The sequence below is a fragment of the Acartia tonsa genome, chromosome 2, assembly GCF_053477335.1.
Source record: "Acartia tonsa isolate MP-2025a chromosome 2, ASM5347733v1, whole genome shotgun sequence".
Taxonomy (NCBI): Eukaryota; Metazoa; Arthropoda; class Copepoda; order Calanoida; family Acartiidae; genus Acartia; species Acartia tonsa.
The window spans coordinates 33,049,061-33,065,597 of NC_137261.1; the positions used below are offsets into that span (position 1 = coordinate 33,049,061).

General features: G+C 32.2%; 2 protein-coding genes across 10 annotated transcripts in view; both read right to left on the reverse strand.

Annotated features, from left to right (window-relative positions):
* Positions 1–4,184: 4,184 nt before the first annotated feature.
* Positions 4,185–16,537, reverse strand: part of LOC145311644 (UDP-N-acetylglucosamine transporter-like) — a 384,555-nt gene continuing 372,202 nt past the window's right edge. The window contains exons 2-11 of one of the 9 annotated variants that reach the window (XR_013876740.1): positions 13,692–13,756; positions 12,360–12,472; positions 11,977–12,089; positions 11,754–11,837; positions 11,290–11,443; positions 10,408–10,506; positions 8,676–8,758; positions 7,070–7,201; positions 6,596–6,839; positions 4,185–6,190 (exon numbers count right to left, since the gene is read on the reverse strand). Coding sequence is in view for 6 of the 9 variants with exons in the window: in XM_080150589.1 (XP_080006715.1) it covers positions 6,669–6,839; positions 7,070–7,201; positions 8,676–8,758; positions 10,408–10,506; positions 11,290–11,443; positions 11,754–11,837; positions 11,977–12,089; positions 12,360–12,472; positions 13,692–13,756 (1,014 nt within the window). In the remaining 3 variants the exon portion in view is untranslated. Of the gene's footprint in view, positions 6,840–7,069; positions 7,202–8,675; positions 8,759–10,407; positions 10,507–11,289; positions 11,444–11,753; positions 11,838–11,976; positions 12,090–12,359; positions 12,473–13,691; positions 13,757–16,537 lie in introns of all 9 variants that reach the window. The other 8 variants (XR_013876739.1, XR_013876738.1, XM_080150589.1 and 5 more) reach the window with 8 other exon arrangements.
* Positions 14,336–16,506, reverse strand: LOC145311641 (uncharacterized). Its single transcript, XM_080150577.1, has 2 exons — positions 16,328–16,506; positions 14,336–16,010 (listed from the first exon to the last, which is right to left on the reverse strand). Exons 1-2 carry the CDS (start codon positions 16,504–16,506, stop codon positions 14,903–14,905), a joined length of 1,287 nt encoding a protein of 428 aa, XP_080006703.1. The 3' UTR covers positions 14,336–14,902.

Below are 16,537 nucleotides of genomic sequence, written 5' to 3' on the forward strand. Positions count from 1 at the left end.
TAAATGGTGTTAGATCACATTAGTTTAATTATTAAATCTGCTTAGAGTTAAACATTAAAAAAGGGCCATATAGAAAAAAAAATAACGGGATTATTTTTTTTGGAAAGAAGGTAGCTACGAATTTTCATTTGGTAGTTTATAAATTAGATGTTGTATTTTGAATTTTAAAAATTTAATACGGAATTGATACAACACCTTAACCCTAATATTTGTACAATACAACACAGTACAGATATATCATTAAATTATAGTATCCAAAGAACTTGATAGAATGTTACCCAAGTGCATATTTATTTATTTTGAATTTTAATTAGCAATGAAATTTTCAATTAAAATTTTTACTTATTAATAAAAATGCAAATAATACAAACTAAAATCTGTCTGAGGGAAACCCAACGATAGCTTTCTGACAGTTCAAATTACCAAAGTAAAAGATAAAAAAAATTTGGGAGAGAAAAAACTTATAAGTCTTTTATTAGAAGTAACTTTTATACCATAAGATTAAACTATTTTTTACCATCATTACAAGGATTTTTTTCAATCCTTTAACAGTATCTAAATAAGTAAATCTGTGTATTTTTATCATATTCCTTCCCATTCTGTAAAATGGATGGCTACACCTATGAAAGCGAATATCAATACAACAAAATATTGATTGAAATATAAAATTTAAAACAGCTTAAATACAGGATATTTAACCTCCAACGTTTTCATGATAATACGATTTTTTATTAATAACTAAAGGGGGGGGGGGGCGTAATGACATAAGCTCTTAAACCGTGAGCAAAATGGTCTAAATATTGAGCTAGACCCTTCAAACTTGGAATGTAAGCCTAGTCCTATAGGTATTACATCTAAATGGCAAAAAAATCCCAAAATTTTTATTTTTAGGTGAGGTTAGGTAAGAAAAACCCTGCGGAAATGGGGTTTTTAGGCTTTTTTGGTCTATTTTGATGTGGAAACTTGCCTTAAATTGTTTTTTTCTTAGGGTTTTAACTTAAATACACTGTATCTATTCATATGGACATTATTTAAGATGATTCAGCAAGTCGGGGACCGACCCCAGGGGGCTAGGTGGGTGGCCCGCAGGGGTTAAGTTCATTTTTCCCAATATATTTGTTGTGATACATCAAATTATAGGTTTTTTAGGTCAAGGAACTCAAATTCAGAGCTAAAATAAGCATTAGACTAATCTGAAGCTAGCCCCAGCGGGCTAGGTTGGTGGCCCGCAGGGTTTAAGTGCATTTTTTCTAATATATATCTTGTTATATATCAAACTATAGGTTTTTTAGGTCAAGAAACTCAAATTCTGAGCGAAAATTAGCATTAGACTGACCTGAAGCTAACCCCCCCGGGCTAGGTTGGTTTTCTGCAGGGCTTAAGAGCATTTACCTAACCTAACCTAGAAACTTACTTATATTTTCACAGGTTTTTTTCTTGAATAAACTGTGTCTATTAATGAAGACTTTATTTAAGATGATCCAGCAAGTCAGGGACCGACCCCAGCGGGCTAGGTGGGTGGCCCGCAGGGGTTAAGTGCATTTTACCTAAGCTAACCTAGAAACTTCCATTTATTATTTTTTTTTAGGTTTTTTTCTAGAATAAACTGTCCATTCATGAAGACCTTATTTCAGATGATTCAGCAAGTCAAAGACCGACCCCAGCGGGCTAGGTGGGTGGCCTGCAGGGGTTAAGTGCATTTTCCCCAATATATATGTTGTGATAAATCCAATTATATGTTTTTTAGGTCAAAGAACTCAAATTCAGAGCTGAAATAAGCATTAGACTAATCTGAAGCTAACCCCAGCGGGCTAGATAGGTGGCCCACAGGGCTTAAGTGCATTTTACCTAACCTAACCTAGAAACTTATATTTAATATTTTTTTTTATAGGTTTTTTTTCAAATAAACTGTCCATTAATGGGGACCTTATTTCAGATGATCCAGCAAGTCGAAGACCGACCCCAGCGGGCTAGGTGGGTGTCCCTCAGGGGTTAAATGCATTTTTTCTAAATTATGTATACAAAGCATACATCCAACTATAGGTTTTTAAGGTCAAGAAACTCAAATTTACAGCTAATAAAAGCATCAGACTAATCTGAAGCTAGCCTCAGCGGGCTAGGTGGGTTGCCTGCAAGTCTTAAGTGCATTTTACCTAACCTAACCTAGAACCTTACTTGTTTTTTTATGGTTTTTTTCTGGAATAAACTGTGTCTATTTATTATAACATTATTTAAGATTTAAGACCCCAGCAGGCTAGGTGCGTGGCCCGCAGGGGTTAAGTGCATTTTTAGTTGTAATACATAAAATTATAGGTTTTTTAGGTCCAGAAATTCAAAGGGATAGTTTCACGAAATGCATTTGAACTTAATTTAGTGAACTGCATATTTTTTTCTGGTTAATTGGTTAGACTACATTTATATGGCATATATTTGAAAGAATTTTAATTTTGATAGTACAATGTTAGCGGTGGAAGAATTTAATATGCTAATAGGATACAATTTTTTAATTTAATGTATACCACATACCACGAAAAAAACTAGCATCAGATTACTATTGTGTTTTTTAGCTCCAAATTGACTTTAAAAACCTATAGTTTGATGTATAACAACACATAATTTGGAAAATTTACCCCTGCAGGCCACCCACCTAATCCGCGGGGGTTAGCCTTAGGTTAATGCTTAAAATAGCTCTGAATTTGAGTTTCTTGACATAAAAAAACCTATAATTTGATGTATGACAACACATACTTCAGAAAAAATGCACTACACCCCTATGGGCCACCCACCTAGCCCGCTGGGGTCGGTCCCCAACTTGCTGGATTATCTAAAATAATGTCCTCATTAATAGACACAGTTTATTCAAGGTAAAAAACCAAAAAGAATAAGTAAGTTTCTAGGTTAGGTTAGGTAAAATGCACATAAGCCCTGTGGAAAATCTACCTAGCCCGCAGGGGTTAGCTTCAGGTAAGTCTTATGCCAATTTTAGCTCTGAATTTGAGTTTCTTGACCTTAAAAACCTTTATTTTGATATATAACAAGATCTATATTGGAAATAATGCATTTAACCCCTGCGGGCCACCAACATAGCCCGCTGGGGCTAGTTTCAGATTAGTCTTATGCTAATTCTAGCTCTGAATTTGAGTTAACTGACCTAAAAAACTTAAAATTTGATGTATCGCAACATATATATTGGGGAAAATGCACTTAACCCCTGCGGGCCACCCACCTAGCCCGCTGGGGTCAGTCCCCGACTTGCTGGATCATCTTAAATAAAGTCCTCATTAATAGACACAGTTTATTCAAGAAAAAAACCTGTGAGAATATAAGTAAGTTTCTAGGTTAGGTTAGGTAAATGCTCTTAAGCCCTGCAGAAAACCAACCTAGCCCGGGGGGGTCAGCTTCAGGTCAGTCTAATGCTAATTTTCGCTCAGAATTTGAGTTTCTTGACCTAAAAAACCTATAGTTTGATATATAACAAGATATATATTAGAAAAAATGCACTTAAACCCTGCGGGCCACCAACCTAGCCCGCTGGGGCTAGCTTCAGATTAGTCTAATGCTTATTTTAGCTCTGAATTTGAGTTCCTTGACCTAAAAAACCTATAATTAGATGTATCACAACAAATATATTGGGAAAAATGAACTTAACCCCTGCGGGCCACCCACCTAGCCCCCTGGGGTCGGTCCCCGACTTGCTGAATCATCTTAAATAATGTCCATATGAATAGATACAGTGTATTTAAGTTAAAACCCTAAGAAAAAACAATTTAAGGCAAGTTTCCACATCAAAGTAGACCAAAAAAAGCCTAAAAACCCCATTTCCGCAGGGTTTTTCTTACCTAACCTAACCTAAAAATAAAAAATTTTGGATTTTTTTGCCATTTAGATGTAATACCTTTAGGACTAAGCTTATATACCAAGTTTGAAGGGTCTAGCTCAATATTTAGACCATTTTGCTCACGGTTTAAGAGCTTATGTCATTACGCCCCCCCCCTTATATCAAAATTCAATCATATTTGATCGAGACATAAGGACTTTCTGGTAAATATGATTAATAAGATATTAAGCATTCTAGATTACAAAGTTTAAAATTTATAAGACAATTTTAACCAATAAGAATCGCTAGGACAGTTCTAACTTACTTTAAAAACATGAGTGCTGTCCCAAATTTGATAATACTGTAATTAATTAATTAAATATTTATTGTAAAAAACAACCTGTGAAAACAATAACAATTTTAATAAATATTTTAAAAATCACACAAAACAATATTGAATTAAAACTTAAACAATTAACAAGGTAAAAAAGATATTAAAATGTAGCGTTTGCACGTACTAAAAACTTCCAAGATGGGATTTATTAATTGAATTAAAACTATATTTTCATGGCCATGAATGAAATTTATAAAGCCATGATTGGTATGTTGCCCCTGATTACCAATTGTATCAACATGATAAGAATAATATACATTGTTATCAAATTCTTAATTGCACTGATTTAGATAATAACGAAGAAACTAATTTAATATTATTTGGTGTAACGAACGCGTAACGAACGTAAGGACAAACGAACAGACAAACTTTTTGTGGACCAACATTTTAGATTTCTCAACGGCCATAAATGAAGAGAATTTTTTTTCATTGGCGGAGGAAGTGAAAACTAGATGCCTTTTTTTTACAAAAAGGCATAAAAAATATTAAATTTCAAATTTTTCCTTATAGTTTTCAAAGAACATAATCTAATCTTATAATTACGGAAATTATTTGAGTCATTTTCCTTATAAAAATTCTTTAGTATTTGTAAAAAAATTTCAAACACATGCATTTAAATTAAATCAAAAATATTAAAATAGAGGAAAACTTTGGAATGTTGAAAATTTTAAAAACTTAAAATCACAAAAAGTCACATTTTTGTTGTTGAAAAAACATGACAAAAAGATTTAGGTTTCATTTAAGATTTAGTCTATTGAGTGTATTTTTGAAAACTTAGAAAACAATATATATTAAATGGGAGAGAATTCATATGTCAAGAAAATAAAAATTAAATCAGTTCACCAAGAATAATCAGAAACTATTTTTGCATAATATGTATATTTTTGAAAAAAATAAAATTATTTTGAAGGAAATGTTATTTTGGATAAGGACATGTTTTTTTATTAAAATTTATTTTTCTTGATAATTTTACTACTTATCTCAGTTTCCCTACATAAAAATACTTAATAAGTGTCTTTCCTTATAAACTACTAATATCTGGCAGTGTTGTGGAGCCGGAGCCGTTATTTTCAGAGCGGCTTCGGCTCCGGGAAAAGCTAAAGTATATCCGTAAAAAAAGATTTTTTATACCTTGATAAACTTAGGCACCACCAAAATAGTCATCATGCTGTTTTGATCTCCAAAAATCATGATTTTAAAGTCTTAATATTTTTTAAACTACCTGGTTAAAAATATTAATTCTTTCAAATATATATCCTTTAGTTGTAGTTTAAACTATTGAACAGAAAAACATATTTAAATGTACTTCGTGCAACTACGCCTTTTATAATTTGGAAACCCTTTTAAGTGTTTCAAGTCCATTTTTCTCAAAAATTGAATTGGAAAAAAAATTTGTTGTTGATTTTTTCTTGATAAATATAAAAAAAATGAATAAAACTGATATGGCAAACAAAAAAATATTAAAACAAAAAATGCTTGTTGTATATTTAAAATATCACACAAAGTTTTATATCACTATTCACTATTAGGAAGTTAATATTTAAATTTAGAAAATCTACTTTACATTGGTTTTATTGCATAAAATAATAATATTATTTAGATATAAATAATGAATAAAATAAGTTATATACAGGTTATACACTGGTATACCTGTCTGTATAGGTCTAAATATAATAGATACAATTTTTAATAAAAAGAATTGACCTACAGTTATCAGGCATTATAAAACTTAAATAAATTGTGCATTTAACTTTTTATATAAATAAAACTATAAGAATATAATACATAGGAAAATTTTTAAGTTTGTGTGTTTATTTTTATCTAGTTTTTTTTGGTAAACAACAATGGAATTGTACAACTTATGTGAATACTCTGTAGGTTGTAGATTCTTTAATTGTATATTTCTCGGATTTTATCAGGATAGGTTACACAATCACATATTTAGCTAGCATGTGGACTTTATGTATATTGTATAAGGCCTGATTTTAAGAATTTATTAGGAAGTTCCACGAAATGCATTTAAATTCTTTGATCCAGGTAATTTTTTCTGTTATAATATGTGCAGTGCATGGAAAGGGAGTCTTTTTATATTATTGAGTTTTCATTACAATTTACAAATCACACCACTTTACTCTTTTTTTAACGGTTAACACAACAATAAGAAATAAATTCAAGGGGGTTATATTCATATGAATATCTATTTTATGCTATGTGGTTTTTGAAAAATTAAGCCTTGTACTATTATTATATTTTTAATCTTTGTCTCATATTTACAAAATAGCTAATTTAGTCATTCCAGAAAAATAGGTATAGTTTGCCGTATCTTATATCCTTAAAAAACCACGTGGCAATATGAAGTTTTCTTTAGTATGTAAATAAATTACCTATGTTTAATGCACTGCATGGAACTTTAAACTTTTTATATTACAAGGGTTTGAATTAGAATAATTTTGTTATCTAAATTCTCTGTGGAAGCTTTGAATTCGCTTGTTTGGGTTGATATCCATACAAAAATATGGAAGAAATTACCATAGCAGCACCAACCACAAATTGAAAGCTAAGACTGAAGTCAAATATAAATATGGAGGCAACACAGGTGATTATGATGGCTAGGGAGCAGGCAAAACCCTGAAATACCAGAAAGCATTGAAAATGATAAAAATACAAACTGGTTTAGTTCTTAGGTATATATAAATCTTCCCTTATAACAACTTTTTTCAATTTTATTTCTATATCGACATACTATCATGCATCTAAACGGCCAAAATACATCAAAACACCCACTAAAGCTCGCCCAAAGTATTTTTTTTCCAGTGATGTTCTGCTATTTGTCCAAATTCTTGTCTTTTTATACTAACCTTGAGAATATTATCAGCATATTTGACAACAACAGCTACTAGAAGTCCACCCAAAGCATTTTGAAGAACAGTAAACCACACAAAACTGTCATATCCGTGAAAAAAGCCGTGTTCACTGATCTTACCGCCGTCCTAAAATATAAAAGTTTAAACATCAATGCAAAATATTTCAAAATTAAATTAGATCTTCAGTTTACGTCATTTTAAACATAAAAACTAAAAAGAAACATTTTGTGCAAAGTAGTAATAAATATGTGATGTGCAAAGTTTATTGTTTTTTTTTTGTATTATTGCTTAATACTATGCGTAAATTGTTATCATAAAAAGATAATATATTTATTGTAAAAAAATGTTGTTATTAGACTAAAGAGTTTTTCTTATTTTTTCTTTCTTTATATTTTCATTGTATATAAGAAGTTAATAGTAACAATATTTAAGAATCAATAATATATTTTTGTTTCTTTACAATTGTAAAAGTTTTTTTTATTCTTATCCCCTTCAACCACTTAACGGATTGTCATGAGTGACTCATCAGTTCCTCCCAAAAAATTGGTTATTTAACATCCAATTTCAGAAAAGCTATATATTGAGATTGATAAGTTTCCTAACTCAAAATACCAAATGATTACATAAACGCAAAATAAAAATATCCATTTAGCAACTACAGTATCAGAGTTGCCAAATATAAAGGCAAAAATCAATTTATTAATATAGTTGCTTTTTTGATGAAAAAACATGCATTTATATGAAATCATATTCATCTTATTTAGGGGGAAATTATGGCACATCCAAAGTTAAACAAACTTTAGCCAAGGATAAATATTGTCTATAAACTTTTACCCTTTCAATATCATATTATTCTTTGTATGTAATATTTTTGCATCGAATCTAGCATACGAATAATGTATGTTCTTCCACCATAGACAATAAAAAATCTAGCCTCGTGTAAGAAAATCAACAGCCATTTGTTGTACTATGCTTAATCTAAATTATTCTTAGCTTTTTTTAGATGCGCTAAATATGTAAACACAATTGTTCTTGTTCTTTAAGCATTTTTTTTATGATATATTGAAGAGAATATATTTTCATATTGCAACTTATTGTTTAGAGGTGCAGCTACTAAAAGTGATAGAACATTAAGTGCATGTAACTACTTAAAATACTGAGAATAATGACCATTCATTTAGTCCAAGAGTAAGTTTCCTGTATCCATTTTTGACAACTATATGGTAAAAAATCTAAATTCTTTCCTTTGTATAATTGATAAATGCAGGTGTTTCAATATCATGGAATAGAAAATACTAATTCTCCTAGCATATATTTAATCGAATTTTGTGCAGCTAAACATTTTAAGGGAGATATTTTAACATACTTAAAAAAATTCAAATCATCATTATGAAGCATTAATGTAAAGCAGAGTCTAATCGGTCATGCAAATGTAAAGTTATTTTTCTTCAAAAAAACAGACAGCAAGACTAAAAAACCTAGTACTTGGCATCAAAAATGTCCTTTCGGAATGACTTATAATTTTATCAAAAGTAATGCAAAAATGGATAAAAACATTCTACCCCTGTATTTTTTCATTTAAAAATAAAAGAAAAGTTACCTTAAGAAAAGTGGTACAGAATCCCAAGGGAATAGACAACAGGGCCAATTGGACATTTCTCATCCAAACTGAGACATCTGAACCTGAAGTAGATGTATAGACAGCTAGATTAATTTACCTTAAGAAATATGTTATAAAAAGTTTCATAGAACTTTTCTACATTATGATGAAGTACAAAATACGAAAAAGGCACAATCAACAGTACAAAAACCATATTGTATACAATACAAATATTATGTCTAAAATAGTATTCAAACGTGATAGTGTAAAATATTTTGCTGCGATTAATAAAAAAAATAGAAGTATTTCAAAAATATTAAGGTACCTACCTACCATTATTTTTGAAATATGGGCAAATGAATGCTTTACACCGCAATCATAGGGCTTAAGGCTGACAACCCTATCCCATATCCAAAAAAAGCCACATTGTTACAGAAACACTGACAAATTGTAAGTGGCCTATGCTACCCCTGTAGAGTGAAAAGTGCTTGTTACTGTTTTACTACCTACCATTAATATTCAACGAAAAGAAAATTTTAGACCAAATATTCTTTCTTTAGGTGGAAGTAAAATCATTAAAAGGTAGACAAGATTATTAAAGATATCATGTAACTAAAGTATATGTTTCGATATCCATTGAAGTTAATAACTCCATACAACAGGTATCAAGGATGATCAATTGAGATTATTGCCTATCAAAACATGAACCCTCGACCCCCCTCTCCTAAATATTGTATGTAACTATTTTTTTCACTCTGTATAATATCGGTACACCGACAAACGTCCTACCGCGACAAACGTCCTAATGCGACAAACCTCTTAAACGACAAACCTCCTAAACGACAAACGTCCTAATGCGACATCTCTTTAGAAAACGTCCTAAACATTTTCAAAAAATATGAAATAAAAAAAGATATCATGTAACTAAAGTATATGTTTCAATATCCATTGAAGTTAATAACTCCATACAACAGATATAAAGGATGATCAATTGAGATTATTACAGATCAAAACATCAACCCTCGACCCCCCTCCCCCCAAATATTGTATGCAACTATTTTTTTTCACTCTGTAGGTATAATATCCGATTACCTATAATAAAGGGAGAGGTCATTTTCTAGTAAATCCCGTAAAGGTGTGTGTTATAAGGCCTAAAAATAGTAGTAGAACGATAAGGTGCTCTAGATATATGTATTCCCTATTGAATAGAACAATAGGGAAATTTTTTTTTTTTTTTGATAACCGTACCTGGATTATCTAAAAAAAATACGAAATTTCTATCAAACGCTTTGTTTGGCTCAAACTGACAAAAATTTAAAAAAAATATAATTATAATAATAATGTTTTCTATAGGTACAAGGTAAAGGTTAAGAACAATCTATACCATTAAACAAAGGAAGAAGTCATTCTTTACAGGTTGATTTATTATAATTATATTTTTTTTTTATTTGTGTCAGTTTGAGCCAAACAAAGCATTTGATAGAAATTTAAGATATTCCAGGTACGGTTATCAAAAAAAAAAAAAAAAATTTCTTCCCTATTGTTCTATTCAATAGGAAATACAAATATATAGAGCACCTTATCGTTCTACTACTATTTTTAGGCCTTATAACACACACCTTTACGGGATTTACTAGAAAATGACCTCTCCCTTGATAAAAATTATAACAAATAACGATAAAGCAAAAAATAAAATACTACCAAAGAACAAGTTAGTCGAAGTGTCGGTTACCTTTCAATATTTTTTCAAAATAAACCCCAGCAAAACCAGAAAGACAGCAAGCAGTTAGGGCCGCAGAGAAACCAACAAACTTACTCTGCTCCTCACTACCTAAAAACAATTTAATTTTCTCATATAAAGGTTTAAATCAACAAGAACAATTCAATCGTGAGGCACAGCAACAAAAAGTTAGAAATTTGGGATGAAAAAATGTTTTAATTCATAAATATAATGTACTATTGGTCTGTAGTTTTAGATTTCAATAACTAGGTAGTGGTACTGAATCACATAAGTTTTGGTTTGTTTGTCCTTCCTTCTGATTTTAGAGCTTCACTTTTATGGATGTTGTCATCCTTGTTAGATTTAAGTCTTTGGATGGTTTTGATGGCTTATTTCTGCCTATCTCCTCAAATATGGAGCCCTATATGCAAGTGGCACAGCCGCTAGTTAACAATAATGTAACGTAAAACTATAAGTACAGAGCTGATTCGACGATGTCCCATAAATCACTAATAATGCAATTGTTGTCAATGTAATTATATAATCCAAAAGACCTTACCTATGATTTAAGTATTTATGACATAATTATCTTTCTCGTATTCATTCGAATCCGGTGGATAGGAACCGGTTCTCATCCATACGAAAAAACTATGTCTAGCATCGTATTATATCCAGTTTTCTACGAATATAGAAATGTACAATTATAAGATTAAAACTAGTTTTTTTAGCCGGTGCCTTCGGCACCACGGGGCTAAAAAAACTAGTTTTAATCTTATAATTGTACATTCTATATCCGCGGAAAGCCGTTTATAATACGATACGAGAAATAACTATTAAGACACAATAATATTGCGAATGAAATTTATTGTATAATAACCTGCCCTTTAAGCTTACCAGAAGCGCCTTGTTCCTTGACATCAGAAAGCTGCACCATTGCGACTCCACCCACCAATATCAACAAGGAGGTCCATTGGAGTGGGATCAACTTTTTATTCAGCATTGTCACAGCAAACACGGCCGTTGTTAAAATTTTCAGCTGATATGTAATCTAAATACAAACAACGATGAGGACATCCAAAAGTAAACAGACAGATGAATATTTTCTGATGCCTAAAGAGTTAAAGGATGCTAAAGTTAAATAATAGATGCTCATTAACCAAAGGAATTTTCTTCAGAAATTTCAAATTTAGATTCATATAGAACCAGAGAAAATTAATCCAACCCGTAGCATTATTGACATTTAGTCGGACAAAGTGAGTTATAGAGTAGATGCTTAACAGACATATGAATAATGATCAAAATTTTCTGCAATATTTATTTAGGAGTAGCCTGTACTTGAGAAGAAAACTGTACTGTACCTGATAAGTGGCCACGTCCAGATTTGAAGCAGCTACATATAATAAATTGTTTTGGATCAAATAAACAAAAGATGACACACAGACCTAAATATTTAACTTAGTTTTCATCCTGTTTTAAATAAATCAGAGAGGCCTCTGTACAATTGTCGCTTTATCAATACTTCCATTAGGCAATGATCTGTTTATTTGAAAAATTTCTTGTTATAGATGTTAAAATATTGACCTTTAGCGTATCTATTGGTTGTTTAACAATTGTATTGTCTAGCGCACTCCACCACCTTTCCAAACTTCTACCCTCGGCATTCCAAACTAAGCCAAGACAAGCCAAGAGCTTCACTAAAATATAAAGAGAATTATAATTTTAATAGAAATAATTTTATCACCTACTTAATTTGAAAAGAGTGCTTACAAAGTATGCCCTCATTGTTTTCTGTGGATAATCTATCTTTTTAGCAAAACTTTTAAAATCTTATTTCTAGTACTTGTTAAGGTTCTAACCCTTTGAGTCACTAGTTAGTGGTGAAATAATGGATTTTTTAAGTTCATCTCTAGTCTTAAACATTAAGGGGAAGTAAATAGTAAAATTTCTCGCATTTGGAAAGTTACCTGTCTCTGCCATAAGAACAGCTGTGGTGGAGATGAACATATCCCCAGGTCTTGTGCGAGCATATCGCATGCTGAGGCCAAGCAAAGCATTCTGTCCAGTCAATGTGATTAAGCTAAAATACATCAGGAAATGATTAATAAGGAGGGGGGGGGGGGGGGGAACCATCTCGTAATCAATGATTAAATGGCACTTAAAATTCGAATTTTTATCTGAAATTTGGCATGGCATGAATAATCCTTGTTAGGTCTATTTTCCCTAAATCGAACAAAAAGTTGGAGAAGTAACGGCAAACGGCTGGCGGCCCAGCCGTTTTGCCAATTTTTACCTATCTTAAAAGCAAAATAGTCATGAAACCTTTCTCCACATAATACTTTTTGTCGCTCAAAAACCTTATCAAACGGTTCTAGTCGGTAGCTGTTGGTACTAGAAATTTATAAAATGGTTATTGCTATCATTTAACATGAATTAAACCAAAAATATGTTTTTAAAAGTTGATTCCTACGTAATTAATGATGAATTTGACCTGAAAATAGACAAAACGGCAGCCAGCCGTTACTTTTTCCAACTTTTTGTTCGATTTAGGGAAAATAGACCTACAAGGATTACTCATGAAAAATTTCAGATAGAAATTCAAATTTTAAGGGCCATTTAATCATTGATTACGAGATGGCTGCATTAAACCCTCCCCTCCCCCCTTTCCATTTTTAAAATGAAGACTATGTTGTAGCATTAAAACTTATTTTTATTCACACAAAAGCGAAAATTAAAATAAACACTTGGCAAATATACAAATTGATTTTCAATTAATTCTATTATGAAAAGTATAAAATCATATCAGATGTACAAAATTATTGGTATAAATGCATACAATACTTTTGAAATTAAATCATGTAATACGCAATCTCAAATTATGTTTTATGACAACAGCAAAATATACAATGAATTGCAAAGTATAAAAACTTTATATTTTATCATTCTTTAATTTTTTTCTTTTTACAATTTGGTTATGTAAGCCCTTTTTTTCTTATAGAATTCACCCATTTTGTCCTAGAATTGGGCATACAGATTTTTAAGAAAGCAAAAGTCATGTTCTATTAATTGAATATAACTCTTTAAATAAGCATATTCAACATGCATCTATACTTCAAAGAGATATATATACTCGATCTACCCCTATTCAAACCCTAAGTACCTGCAATTAGAAATATTCATAAAATTCATTAAAATAGAAGATGTCATTCAGTTTAATTATATTTTCAACTCTCTACCTAAAACTGGCGAAAGGGTTAATAATGAAAGGTTCAATTCATATTCGTATAACTTAATCTTACCTTAAATATTTGAGGGTATTATCATTTGCGCCCGAGCCCTTCATTTTCTTATCTGTATCTGAAGTCATCTAGGGGTCTGGATAATGTCATTTTAGAAATAAAAAAAATATTAATGGAAGATAAAAACTATTTTTTTAATACTATAAAATAAGGAGACTGTTTTTTAGGTGGAGAATAACTTAGTTTATGCGTTCATGGCAATTTTGTTTCCTCCCTCCCCATTTTGGTAATTTTGCTATTAAGCAAACCATATCAATATCATATCATATTAAGTTAACATAATTGTTTTTGTTCTGTTCAAGTTATTCTTTTTCTATTTGCTCTGCTGTTGTGATAACTCTTACTGCGTTGCTACTCATTCACTTAGTTATCCTTGTTAAATTAATAAGATTTTTTAGGATAAAAAGCCCGAAATGACACGCTTATAATATAATTGCATACGCGTCAAATATGTATATTACTATATTTTTTTAATAGAAACAATTAAAATGTTTGTAAAACATAAAAAGATCAAGATAATTTAAATAAATAAGAAAAAAACATCACACTTTTTATCATAACTTAAACTTTGACATAAGCAGGACACCGGCTTAATTCTTGTCTTGGCTGTGTGAGTGTGTAATGATTAGCTGTGGACTGTGGTCTTTAGAATAAAAACTTTTTCACTCTATTTTTCGAAATGTCATGAAAAATAGGATTTTTGACTTTATCCCCTTGAGGAATATATAAAAGATGAATCGCTATTAAAAGCATTATTAAATAGGCAACCGTTATAACAGATTATCGGTGCTATGAAGCTAAACACAGAAGTTTTCCTAGTTGTATGAAAACGAAATTAAGCAGGGATGAATTACAGTCCAGATTTTGTTTTAAGCACTATAATTCAACCTTTATATGGCAAGATTTATTATTTTCTGGTACTTCTAAGAATCCTTATACTTTCGAAATACCGTAATATATGAAAACTAATCATGACTGAAATACGTCCCTGAATAATTTCGTGATAACACCGATAAAACTAGTACGACGGCTGATTTATATCTGATAAAAAGAATTAAAGAATACGGATCGCTATATCCATGATATTATTATTTAAATATTGACATGATATTTCTGCCATGTCGCCAGTAAGACTTGTATAATAACTGCTTTGTAATAATCAAAAAACTTTTATTCTCAGAATCGAAAAATCTTTATTCTGGAATACAAAATTACAAATCGGGAAACAAACGTTGGTCTAATGCGACGTCATCGTCGATTTGGTCGCTGAACGTGAAGAGAATCTCTGGATTGAACACCCGTGGATTGCGATTATCCGTAACCGAACTTCTTTGGATAGAGAATGCTTTGGCCAGCTTCAAGTTGTGTGAATCACTTATCCTTCTGTAATGTTGAGCCGACTCTAGACTTCTCCAGCGGCCTTTATCGCGGACTTCCGCATCGGATAGTCCGCTGGCAAACGCTGCACTCGTACCTCCTATTTTGGCGGATTTTCCGGATACTACCCCGGAAAATCCGACCTTCTTGGCCATGGCTTTTATGTTGGTAACCAGCGTGTTCTCAGAGACTGCGTAGCGGCCGTCAGGTATCAGGATCCTAGTTATTTTCGCCATCTTGAGTCTAGGAAATAGAAAATTCAGATCTTCTGTCTTGCCATCTCGAAAATAGTAAGAATTTCGCGCGAAATACAACTTGTACAGAGTGTAAGGACATGCCGCGCCACCTTCTTTGACGATATATGCTTTGTTTCCGATATGGATCTGATCGTTTTTCTGTTGACGAAAAAATATCTCAATCGCCGGCGTACCGTCCAGGTCTAAAAGTTTCACGTCGCGCGCTCTTAATTTTCTTGCGTCGGAAATACGACACAAAGTATAGAACTGAGTCACCAACAATATGACAGTACGAAAATTTCTAAGTTGAATTTGATCCAATTCTTGGGTGTTCCTTGGCCAGACAGGGATGACCCACTCGACCATTCTTCTGATAGCGTAGCCGGGAAGTTGCTGAACCCGAGGACGGCGCATCCTTCGTGGAGCGGCGATACGTACCGTACCTTGGAAGACCCTTTCCACGGCTAAGGACCAGATAGATGCTGGTAACCCCAGGGCTGCCATAAGAGCATGAATCGCTCCTTTGACCGCCGCCGTGTAACCGAATGGCCGTTCCTCTTGATAGACTTTCATCAAAAAACTCATGATAGAAACTTCATCGAGCTCGGAAGGGTCCACTCCTTGCTCCGCCAGAAAGTTGGTTACATCCTTGATTATGCGGTTGTGGCTCCTCCTGGTACCCTCGGCGCGCGCTGCCCCCGCCAATCTATAAATAAAATACCGGATATATATACTGTCGGCTGTAATGTTAAGCCATAGGTGGAATGCAATCTGAAGATTATTTAAGTCCCTATTTGATATTAATACCCTGAAAAATGTATGTGATTCACAAAAATATTTTGAATGACAAATTGTTTTCTACCCTTAAGTAGGAAGATAAAATTTGCTAATTTATATAACTCCCCTATATTACCGTAAGTCCTGGTCATTTTGTACAATTTGCGTTTTTATTTTTTGTGGACCAAACTATTATGAAAACTATCGTCCTTGTATGCGTTAAAAGACAAATGGGTATAAAAATACCTGGCCTGCAGCTCCCTTCTCCCGGCTAAGCCCAACTCCTGCAACGCGGCCATGGTACGGACCGGTTTCTGAGAATTCGGAATTTGAGTGGACCCGGCGCCGGAGGCTTTGCTTTGCAATAACCTCGAAAACCTTCCTTTGTCCGTCGGGGCATTTTTCGCTTTTTTAGCCGTACCCATTCTGAAATGAACAACAGTGTGTTATTATAAT

Excerpts from the sequence above, each read along its gene's own strand:
- LOC145311641 (XM_080150577.1), bottom strand. The coding sequence starts at position 16,506 with ATGGGTACGGCTAAAAAAGCGAAAAATGCCCCGACGGACAAAGGAAGG. Across the intron at positions 16,011-16,327 it reads AGAAGGGAGCTGCAGGCCAG|ATTGGCGGGGGCAGCGCGCG; the intron begins GTATTTTTATAC and ends TTTTATTTATAG.